The following is an 11,055-nucleotide window of genomic DNA, read 5'->3' as shown; positions in this document are numbered from 1 at the left end:
ACCCACCGAACAGTCCCATTCTCAGACCCCTTTCTCCCCAGTGCGAAGATCAGGACGTGGTGGAGGACCATGCCCAAGGCTTCGCACCAGCCCTGGTAGATGACATCCGCCCGCCCCTCTCAGCTCCTGGCGGAGACGCACAGCCCGTTCGTGGGAAGCTCTACAGAGGACAGTGAGTATCCCCAGCACCACGCGCAGCCTATCTGAGATTGCTGCTTAATTCTGCCTAGATTCTGACGGCTTAGAGGAAGAGTTTTAATCACGGACCGAGAGATTACCGCCCTCCGAGCCGCGTGCGTATAGCGAAGGACGCTGTCCCGCCCTCCCCTCGCCGAGGCCCAGCCCTCGACGCACCTCGCATGCGCGCCGCCGCCGCCTCGGCCATTGCGGCGCCCGGGGGTTGGGATCGCCATGTGACCTCCCTCATGGCCGTGGAGGGCGCGGCGGGGAGCGAGTCCGCGCCGGGCGGCGGCAGCAGCAGCGTCGGGGGCGCGGCCGTGGCCGGCGGCAGCAGCGACGGAAGCGCGCCCGCGCCCGCCGGCAGCGGCGTCGGGAGCGCGCCCGCCGCCCGCTCTTTCATCTGCTCGTTTCCCGGCTGCAGCGCCACCTTCAACAAGGGCTGGCGGCTGGACGCGCATCTCTGCAGCCACACGGGCGCGGTGAGCGGGGCAGGGCCGCGTGCCGGCCGGGGGCGGCCCGGGGGCTGCGGCCGCCCGCATCCGAGCCGCTCTCTCTCTTTCAGAGGCCGTACGTGTGCCAGTACGAGGGCTGCGGCAAGAGCTTCACCAGGGACTTCCACCGCACCCGGCACTTCCTCACGCACTCCGGGGAAAGGCCCTTCGAGTAAGGCCCGGCCTCGGCCGTCTGTGGCGTTGCCCCGGTGGGAGCGGGCAGGGCTGCCCCTGCAGTGTGCCGTTAGGGACGGGGGGCGGCCGGCTGCTGTCGTGGGGCAGCAGGTAGAAATCCGTGTGGTTTGCAGAAGCTCCCCCCTGACGTGATTTCCGGTGGCTTTCGGTAGCGGCTTTAGCCCTGGCTTTTCATGTCTTTAAAACGACTTCTTGTATTTGGGTCATGAACGTGGCTGTCTTCGTCATCTTCTTGCCCGGTGATGGGGGTACGGCTTAGCGTGCAGTGAGGAAACTTGCTTTGTCTGCAGGTGCACAGCTGAGGGATGCAATCAGAAGTTTGGGACAAAATCAAACTTAAAGAAACACGTTCAACGCAAGCATGAAAATCAGCAGAAACTCTATTCGGTGAGTCGTGGCCTTTGGCGCTACAGAATGAGGCTAACCAAGCTCCTCTGGTGGTACCTAAAGAGGTACCTGGGCTTGCTGTTATGCAGAACTTGCATGAGTTCATGTGACTGGGATATCATCCAGCATGGGTTGACTGGGCTGTCGTTGTTTGGCCTCTGATGATAACTTAATTTCCTAAACAGTGCAACTTTGAAGGCTGTGGCAAATCCTTCAAGAAACATCAGCAACTGAAAGTTCACCTGTGTCAGCACACCAATGAGCCGCCCTTCAAGTAGGTAGATAATTCTGCTAATGAGCTTTAAGTTTAAACACTGCGGTTGAAAACATGTGCCTTCTCTCATCCTTTCCATTGTTGGGGCATTTAAAGCCTGAAAATAAACTTGCAGGAATATTCTTGTGGTTGCCAGTACACTTCTTTTGCTAGTTCTCTGCTTTCCCAGCAAACTGTTGAGCAGCAGTCACGGTGCACTGTAATTTCTGCCCTCCAAGCACCTTTCCTAGTATTTATTAAAGGTCTGTGTTGTGAATGTACACAGTTTTGAAAGTACACAGTCTGAAACACGAGCATAAATGCTTGCATGGCTGCTCCAGCTGCTAGAGTTGTACAAGTCACTTCAAGCTTCCACCTTCTGTGTGTTTGGACAGCTCCCTATGTAGGGAAGGATATGAAGTTTCATTCATCACCTGAAACTTAACTTGCTGTAATGGGAAGCATTATGGAATTGACTTTCACAAGGGATGAAGCAGAACACATCTCTGGGCAAGGAGAAGTCTGGGTTATTTTGCCCTCTTTGATTGTGTGTGACTTGAAGAAAAGCTATGCAGGTGTAATGAGAGGAATTAAACCAGTGTACTTTTACCTAGATGTAATCAGGAAGGATGTGGGAAGAATTTTTCTACTCCAAATAGTCTAAAGCGGCACAAGAAGACACATGAAGGTAATACAGGTTTTCTTGTTGCTTCACTTATGTTTTAGCAAAGGAAAAAGGACTCTTTTCAATGTGGATGGTATCTCCTGGTGCATGACAGACATGGAAGTGTTCTATGCTTAGGGATTCAGGCAGACATCGCCAGAATACCAGTTCTGAGTTGCCATGTGGGTTACAGTTTCAGGACATTGCACCATTCAAGCTACAATGTATTTATTTCTGCCCGCTGAACCCAGCTCAGCCCCCTCAGTCATCTTTGACTTCTAAAGCGCTTCCTTGTCAATCATCTATCTTCTGGAGAGCAGATCAGCTAATGGTTAAGGCTCTAGCCTAGATGTCCACGAGTTAAGATTCACTGCCACAGTTCTGCTGCACATTTCCTATATAAAATTGGCAAAAAACCACACAAGCTTGCATTTTCAATGTTCTCATGTGGAAGGTATCTAAGTAAAATTGTCAGGAGGTGGTCATGTAGATGTCTGAGCTTATTCTGCTCCACTGCTACCCATTCTTTTAGCACTCTTTGACAGCTAACTTTGTTGTTGTTGTTTTGTTTTGAACTAGCACTGGTAAGCAAGGAAACCTGCGACTAGGAAGAGTGTCCCAAAAGCTGACTCATAATGTGGTCCTTTCTTAAGACTTGCTTACAGTGCTTTGATCTTTCCAGTATTGGTATTTAAATAGCATTAGCTTTCTGTGGTTCATTTAAACGTCATCTTGTCTGCTTGATAAAATGGTAGTCACTTTAGGCTTGGGAATATTACTGTATAGTCAAGTTCTTCTCTTTCTAAATGTGGAATAGAAATATTTAGATAATGTATTTCTATGGTTATATATTTGACTGAAAGTGTATGGTTGGTGGGATATAAGTTTTACTTAAGACACAGGGAGGTAGAGTTCCATAAAGCCATTTAGGTTGGAAAAGAGGTCATCTGGTTAAAATCTGCTTCATTAGACCAAGTTGCTCAGGGCTGCGTGCAGTCACGTACTGAATGCCTCCAGGGGCAAGGATTTCACAGCTTCTCAGGACAACTCATGTTGGTGATAAAAAGGTTTCTTCATAAAACCTATTAGGAGTTTCTCATCTTCCAACTTGTGTCCATCGCCTTTTGTCCTACCACACAGTATGGGGAGGAAGATGAGGAATACTTGCCTCTAATTTTCAAACACTGAAAATGGAGTTCACCCTTGTAAAATTAGACTGTTTGCCAGAATGTTTGTGACTGTAACCATCTGCTGTCTCTAACAGGCTATGCGTGCAAGAAAGAAAACTGCTCATATATTGGAAAAACTTGGACTGAGCTTCTGAAACATAATAAAGAAAGCCATACAGGTAAGCTTCGTATGCATTAGCAAGCAACAAGAAACAAAAGGCATATGTGAAGAGTAGGCCTTGCTGAACTCACTACCTTGTCATTGTGCCTAGACCAACTGTTTACTAGCACTTAATGGTAAAATAGTTGTCACTCTGGCTAGACCTTTGATTGATGAAAATGTTAGTATAGTAACTTCCATTTGTGATTCAGTTAATGAATAATTGCACAACGTAGGATTTTGGATCTGGATAACTCACATTCTTTTGTAGTCTCTGAGTTCCCTACCCTTCATGTGAGTTTTCACAATCTTCTAGAGGACTGCTAGAGTTTAATTCTGAGCTCCTGCAAGAAGCTGTTAACTTATACTCTGCCTCTCTTTCCCTCTCTTTCCTTCCCTGACTCAGAGCCAATTGTTTGTACAGAGTGTTCTAAAACTTTTAAACGCAAAGATTACCTCAAGCAGCATAAAAAAACACATGCTGCGGAGAGGGAAGTCTGCCGATGCCCAAGAGAAGGATGTGACAGAACTTACACAACTCTGTTTAACCTTCAAAGCCATATCCTCTCTTTTCACGAGGAGCTGAAACCATTTTCGTGTGATCATCCTGGCTGTGGAAAAGTATTTGCAATGAAGGTATGTATTTTGACACTGTCCTAATCTGAACTGCTTAATCTGAAATAACATTTTTTTTCTTCTTTGTAACTGTAGCAGAGCCTAGCAAGGCATGCAGTTCACCACGACCCTGAAAAGAAAAAGCTAAAAGTAAGTCATATTCTTAAAGTCCTCCTCTGTGAGGTAACAGAATACAGTTGAGAGGGTTAGTATTAAGTGCTTTAGAATGTGGAAAAGTAGGAAAGCAAGCCAGCTATCTACTTAATTTAGGAGATCTTTGTTATCTGAAGGTCTTGTAAATAACACGCTGGCTTTTTCACCGTTTTTGTTTCCTCCATCTCCATTGTTACTCTGTACACACGTGAAGTTGCTAATGCTGTACTTATTCCTGCCAGGCAAAGCGTTCTCGTCCTAAGAGGAGCTTAGCCTCTCGTCTGAGTGGGTACATTCCCCCTAAAACACAGCCAGGAAAGGATGTGGTTGTGACAGAATGCAAGCCAACAGATCAGCCCACGGAAAATGGAATACCAACTGTTGAAATTCTGACTCTGCAGTAAAAGTTAACTGCAAATTTTCTTCATGGAATGACCAGTGCAAAGCCCAGCAAATACCTTTATTTTATAGTCCTTTTTGTAATAATATTGTTTATACCTCCTCATAAAGTCATTAGCACAACTCACTTGACTTTGGCTCTTCATTTTCATCTTTCTTTACCGTACTGTTTTTCTGTTTTTCCATCTTCTGGTGTGCTTTCAACTCTTTGTCAGATATGTGTCTCAGAATGCACATACTCGTTCCTTCCTTAATAGCTTTCGGCTTGGAAAGATAAGTGGCTTTGTCAGACATAGTCTCCAAAATCTGATCAAAAAGCGTGAACTGAAAAGAGGAAAAAATAGGATAAAATGCACAACAACGGTTAGAAAAGTATTTCAGGCTGTTTTGCTAGTTTTGCTTTGAACACTTCAGCTTGTCTTTTCCCAACCACTTATTCTTTATTCATTAAAGTAGGTTTAGGAAAGTCATCACTCTACAACTTCCTGAAGGGAGGTTGTGATGAGGAGGGGTTTGGCCTCTTCTCCCAGGCAACAAACAGGACCCGAGGAGATGGCCACAAGTTGTGCCAGAGGAGATTTAGATTGGATCTAAGGAAAATTTTTTTCTCTCAGAGAGTGGTCAGGCACTGGAATGGCTGCCCAGCGAGGTGGTGGAGTCGCCGTCCCTGGCAGTGTTCAAGAGGCATCTGGATGAGGAGCTACGAGATATGGTTTAGTAGCTTGTGGTAGCAATGCTGATGGGAGGACGGTTGGACTACATGACCCTGTAGGTCCTTTCCAACCTTGTGATTCTATGATTCTATGATCAGGATTAAGCCATTTCCTAATATTTAGGCTAAATTACTAATTCATCCTGTTCTGTTTAAAACAAACAAACAACCAAAAAAAAAAAAAAAAAACCTGTGTGCACATGACAAGACACGAAGCCCTAAAATCTTTACAGATATTTACTTTGCCACTTTTGAAACACAGTTCCAGTAGCTTTCAACACAGTAGTGTCTTCAGAAGAACAGGTAAGTTTATTTAAGTTACCCAGCTAAAACATAAAAATATTTAACAAACCTTACTGCAAAATATCTCAGCTGGCTTAAGGTACAGATGGGACAATTCTACCAGCCCACTTAATAAGGAGGTGCTACAAAGAAGCAGGAACTGCCTGCACTCTGCTGTCAGAGCCCACTATTCTGCCTGCATTCTTAACAAAGCATAGTACTTGAATTGTCTCCAAGGGACTGCAGTGTTTGAATAGGTGAAGTGGCTGCTAACTTCATGGGACACAGACATTCACATCAAAACCAAATGATGCATTAAAATCAGAAGACAGAACGGTATGGGAGAAGTTAATACAAATACAGCTATTTCATGAAATGGACTGTCCACTCACCGTGTCTGTATTGCTATCTTTTGCCTGTCTGATAGTGACTTTAACATGGTATTTCTTTTCAATCCAGTGTGTTATCTGTTTAATCTTGGTCTCCAAGTCATTCTTGGCAATAGCTGAAGAAAAGGATAACTCCTTCTGAACCAGCACTGTTTAAAACAGAACTAAGACTGTGTTAGCATAGCATGTGAGAAACCTGTAGTATCTGCTCTCTTTCAGCAGCCTGTAGTGCTCTGCTTAACTCCCTTTCCCCTGTGCTGCTTTCTCATACACAGAGTATCCCAGCCTCACTGTGTCATCACTTACCACTCTCACTTTAGAAGGGGTAATTGGTATCTCAGTCACTGCTCTAAAGGGGAGATTGATTGCATGTTCAGAGCATGCAGAGAAGTCTCTTCAGGTTCAGAATGCCTGAAGTATTTTTGTTTTCACTGCAGTTTTGTTCATACCACCCACAACACAGGTGGTAAATGAGCAAACACTGGATCTGGACTTGAGACTTAGTGTGGAAACTCCTACATTTTGCACATAATGTAGCTGAATGTGAAAGTGTTAAAAATAAGTATCTATTGATCTCAAGCCTGTTTTCTTGCACAGTAAAGTAAAATATTCAGCCAGAAGTACAGTACAGTTATGGTCTCTTCCTCCATAAGAATTCTCTAAATTAGTTACCATGGGCATAACCTTTTTGTAGTCTCTGGAACAGCAAAACTCCCTACCACAGTAGTGCTCTCTAAAATGAGAACTCTGCCCAAAGCACAGATACCTTCCTTAGCCTGAGGCCAACAAACGAGGTCAGATGTCTTCTAAAATACCCTGGCCAAACTCAATTTGTTAAACTGCTCGAGCAGATTGGCTTACAAAAAGAAAAAACCTGGCTTCTCTTTAAAAGAAAGGGCTCCAGACATTTTCCTCCTAGCAGCAGGCTATGAAGAGAAAGTTACACAACCACGGTTCATTATCACTGGAGGCAAGTTTGTGTATCTGGTACACAGAGTTGTAAAAGGTGTCTGTCATTTACACCTTAGTAGGAGAAGAGAAATTCAGTGAGCCTCACAGAACCAGAGTCTGGCTGCATTAACTTAAATAAAAATAGCTTAAAAAAAAAAAAAATGCCAGCAGATGCCAAAGTAGTAAATCCTGAGAAGGCAACAGTAGGCTTCCCTGGAGAAGACTAAACTAATCCAAAATTTTATTTTCACCAGTGCAAATCCCCAATAGCATGGGCTGCAGTGACGTTGCAGGATTTACACAAATGCAAGTAAGAGGATTTAATCCGCTGAAACCACTTTTAATACAGCATTTCTCAAAGTGCTCAGTGCTGTCACATTAACAACGTACGTACCTGTTTTTGAACTTGCTTTTTCTTTCTCTGCACGCTTCAGCTTCTCTTCATGAATCTGCTGCCCGGTCATCAGTCTGTACACAGGAGGTTCTGCGTTCTCACGAAGCAGAACCAGTTTCAGGTCATGTTCATCCATCAGCCTGAGTGCCTCTGCTCGGTGCATATCTCCTAAGCTCTCTCCATCCTGGTTGATTACGTGCAAAATCCGATACGGAATTCTTCGCCCAACGCTTCCAAATGCTGCTTTCCTTTTTGGATCTTTGCGAGATTTTTCAGCTGTACAAAATGGCTGAGTAAATACAAGCACGTTTGTCTTTCTGGGATCGGGTACCGCCATCCAGAATGGAGGGAAAACTCCTTTTTGCACTGTCTGTGACAGGAGAGTACCACAGAATCTTTTTGCGTATCTACTCTCATTTCTGGTCGTTTGACATAGAAGTTTCATCACACAAAAGGAAATCATTCTGAGGAACAGAGAGAATAAAAAAACAAGTTACCTCCAACTGTCAGATCCTTCTAGTTAGCATTATCAGGAAGACCCAATTCTGGTTCAGTAAACCCCAATCCTCAAAACCACTGTTTGGAAAAGATGCAGTGTTACTCTACAAAATGAGCAACCAACAGGAGCTTTACAGTAACAACCAGGGCTTTAAGCCAGAGAGAAAATCTGACAATGAATTAAAATGTATAGAGTTAACGTTACCTTCAGTATCTTAACATTTGAGCCTGACTTCCTTTATAGACTCCAAAACTTCCAGCTCATTTCTCCTCACACGAGTATCTACTCTGACACAGCTGTGCAGAGATTAGCCAGTGGTTACAAGGGAGAAAGTGGTGTCAAATAAAAAGACATCTCACTTTTAAAGCCGTGTATTTTCAGTGCAGGTTTTTCTTCACGAAATACACAACACTGGGACTTCTTTCAGCACTCTTTGGGAAGTGTTTTGTTTAAGCCATGTTGCTTCAGACTCACCTCAGTCACCCAGTGAATGAAGTGGTGATCCGTGCAATGCCCATAACAGCCATCCCAATGTCTGCCAAGTTTCACAAGCTTTAACCATACAGTACAAGATTACTGTGCACAATATTCATCACGGCATGGGACAAAGCACACAGTACTGTACTTGGCAGTATGTTTTATCCCAGCCTTGAAAATCCTTCCCAGGATACATGCAACTTGCTTCTCATACAGCTAACCCCAAACTGTGTGTCTTTCTCAGACAAGTTTTCCAATGATCATTTCATGCAAGTAATCCAGATGGTTACTTGCTTTTATATGGATGAAGCACCAGTATTATTTCTATAACCTAAAAGCAGAAAGGGCTTGCTCTCTCTAAACTTGAATTCCACATTCAGCCATGCCCCAAAGTTGAAACAGGACCTTAATTATACACCTATTTTATCAGGCATTCTAAGTATGTATTGCCTTTTTCAGTTTTACACAAACAAATTTAGGGTGGCATAATCATAATGAGCTGGGTTTTTTTCCAGTTGTCAAAACGAGTAAGAGTTCTTACATACAGCTGTGCACCTATGCAGCATGAATTGTTTGGAACGTGCAGTTTATGGTAGACATTTCACCAGACTATCTGGTAGAAACACTGATCATGAGATTTTTTTTCACAGATGTTGACAAAAGCTTGCAGAAAAAAAGGCAAAAAATAAAGGCACCAGTGAGGCTTTTCTGCAGTACATCGAATGGAAAACAAAGCAATGCCTGACCATTCCTCTCATTTTGTTACAGACTTCAGAAATCATCTGGTGTTTTTTTTTTTAACAGCTGCAAAAACTTCAGTACAAGGAGTGCACCCTCAGTATGTTTGCAGATGACACCAAGCTGTGTGGTGTAGTCAACACACTGATAAACAGGATGCCATCCAGAAAGGCCTGAGCACTGGGCTCAGAAGAATCTCCTGATGTTCAATAAATCCAAGTGCAACATCTTTTGCACCTGGGCTGTGACAACTCCTGCTATCAGTACAAGCTGGGATATGTAAGAATGGAGCACAGCCCTGACAAAAAGGACTTGGTGGTACTGGTGGATGGGAAGCTGGACATGAGCAGCAATGTGCCCTTGTAGCCCAGAAAGCCAACTGTATCCTGGGCTGCATCCAAAGCAACACAGCCAGCAGAGTGACAGAGCAGCCCTCTGCTCTGCACTGGTGAGGCCTCACCTGGAGTACTGCATCCAGATGTGGAGTCCTCAGTACAGGAGAGACATGGAGCTGTTGGAGTGTGTCCAGAAGAGAGGGCCACAGAAATGACTCACAGGATGGAACTCCTCCCTGTGAGGACAGGCTGAGAGAGCTGGGGCTGTTCAGCCTGGAGAAGAGAAGGCTGTGGGGAGACCTGAGAGCGGCCTTTTGGTATATAAGGGGAGGCTGTAAGAAAGAAGGGGACAGACTCTTTAGCAGGGTGTGTTATGATAGGATGAGGGGAAATGGTTTCCAATGAGATCTAGATTGGATATAAGGAAAAAGTTATTTACAGTAAGGGCAGTGAGGCACTGGCACAGGCTGCCCCGAGAGGCGGTGGATGCCCCGTCCCTGCAGACACTCAACGTCAGGCTGGATGAGGGTATGGGCAACCTGAACCATCTGTATGTGTCTCTGTTCACTGCAGAGGGTTGGAGCAGATGACCTTTAAAATCCCTTCCAGCTCAAATGATTCGGTGTGACGGTACAGCCCAGCCAGTGCCTGCCATGGCAGGGCTGCCCCCCAGCAGCTCAGGCTGCCCAGAGCCCCATCCAACCTCGCCTTGAGCACCTCCAGGAACGGGACACCCACAGCCTCACCTCCGGGTGAAGTTTTCCCCTGACCTAAACCTCTCCTCCTTCAGCCTAAAGCCGTTCCCCTCGCGCTGTCACCGCAGGCCCCTTCAGGCACTGGAAGGCCGCTGCCACCCCACTGCAAACGCGGCTGTGCGGGCCGGCAGGCCGCGCTCCGCTATGGCGGCGGTTCACCACAAAGCACCAAAATTGCATTTGTCTCAACGGAACCGGGCTCCGGAGCAACACAACCTCCAGCTTCCCCCTTACCTGCCCCGGCCCACCGGGAGGGTGGGGCCCGGCCTCCCTTCCTCTTCCTCCCCCTCCCCTTCCTCTTCCTCCTCCTCCTCCTCCCCCCCCCCTCCCGGCCCGTGAGGGCTGCGCACGCAGCCGGCCTGGCGGGGGGTGGTGTTGATCTCCTCAGTGCCCGCGCCGTGCTCTGGGGGATTCCAAAACAGAGTGCTTTTAGTTTCTCAAGCTGGTTAGCAAAGTCACTTTGTTTTCAAAGGGCCTGTTCTGCCAGTCCGTGCACCAACACGTAGATAATCCAGGCGGCAGGGGGTTGCTTGTCGTCGGAATCGCAGAGCCGTAGGGGTTGGAAGGGCGCTCTGGAGACAGCCTCGCCCGACCCCCTGCTAAAGCAGGTTGCTTTCCCTGCTGTAGGTCGCACAGGAAAGCGACCAGATGAGTTTTGGGTATCTCCAGAGGAGATATCCACTACCACTTGACTCCTATCTTTTCGTTATTTATAAGCATTGATAAGATCCCTCTCAGTCTTCTCCTCTCCAGGCTGAGCAGCCCCAGGTCTCTCAGCCTTTCCTCACACAGGGAATGCTCCAAGGCGCTGTTGCTTTCTGCAGCAGCTCCCCGAGCAGCACTGAGCTGAGGGTGTG

At 46.3% G+C, this 11,055-nt stretch overlaps 2 protein-coding genes across 8 annotated transcripts; one reads left to right on the top strand and one right to left on the bottom strand.

Moving 5' to 3' along the window:
* Positions 1-382: 382 nt before the first annotated feature.
* On the top strand, positions 383-4,789 carry GTF3A (general transcription factor IIIA). The gene is made up of 9 exons (NM_001113571.2): positions 383-659; positions 743-843; positions 1,157-1,253; positions 1,439-1,527; positions 2,121-2,194; positions 3,435-3,518; positions 3,906-4,135; positions 4,211-4,264; positions 4,510-4,789. Exons 1-9 carry the CDS (start codon positions 426-428, stop codon positions 4,669-4,671), a joined length of 1,125 nt encoding a protein of 374 aa, NP_001107043.2. The 5' UTR covers positions 383-425; the 3' UTR covers positions 4,672-4,789.
* On the bottom strand, positions 4,713-10,491 carry MTIF3 (mitochondrial translational initiation factor 3). Of its 7 annotated transcripts, none has more exons than XM_040700124.2 (5): positions 9,883-10,491; positions 9,569-9,775; positions 7,395-7,858; positions 6,053-6,198; positions 4,713-4,990 (listed from the first exon to the last, which is right to left on the bottom strand). In XM_040700124.2, the coding sequence occupies exons 2-5, from the start codon at positions 9,580-9,582 to the stop codon at positions 4,781-4,783; spliced, it is 834 nt and encodes a 277-aa protein (XP_040556058.1). In that variant the 5' UTR covers positions 9,583-9,775; positions 9,883-10,491; the 3' UTR covers positions 4,713-4,780. The 7 variants fall into 7 exon arrangements, with proteins under 7 accessions (XP_040556058.1, XP_040556063.1, XP_040556060.1 ...); XM_040700129.2 differs by having other exon boundaries at positions 10,190-10,491; XM_040700126.2 differs by having other exon boundaries at positions 10,214-10,491.
* Positions 10,492-11,055: the final 564 nt, after the last annotated feature.

The sequence above is a fragment of the Gallus gallus genome, chromosome 1 (assembly GCF_016699485.2).
Source record: "Gallus gallus isolate bGalGal1 chromosome 1, bGalGal1.mat.broiler.GRCg7b, whole genome shotgun sequence".
NCBI classification, from domain to species: domain Eukaryota; kingdom Metazoa; phylum Chordata; class Aves; order Galliformes; family Phasianidae; genus Gallus; species Gallus gallus.
This window is presented reverse-complemented; position numbering and strand designations above follow the sequence as displayed.

Bases quoted from the DNA above. Each gene is read 5' to 3' on its own strand.
- GTF3A (NM_001113571.2), top strand. From the start codon at position 426: ATGGCCGTGGAGGGCGCGGCGGGGAGCGAGTCCGCGCCGGGCGGCGGC. The intron at 1,254-1,438 runs GTGAGTCGTGGC...TTTCCTAAACAG, and splicing joins ATCAGCAGAAACTCTATTCG to TGCAACTTTGAAGGCTGTGG. The intron at 3,519-3,905 runs GTAAGCTTCGTA...TCCCTGACTCAG, and splicing joins TAATAAAGAAAGCCATACAG to AGCCAATTGTTTGTACAGAG.
- MTIF3 (XM_040700124.2), bottom strand. The intron at 6,199-7,394 runs GTACGTACGTTG...TGTTTTAAACAG, and splicing joins AAAAGCAAGTTCAAAAACAG to TGCTGGTTCAGAAGGAGTTA. The intron at 4,991-6,052 runs GTGAGTGGACAG...TCCTCTTTTCAG, and splicing joins AAGATAGCAATACAGACACG to TTCACGCTTTTTGATCAGAT.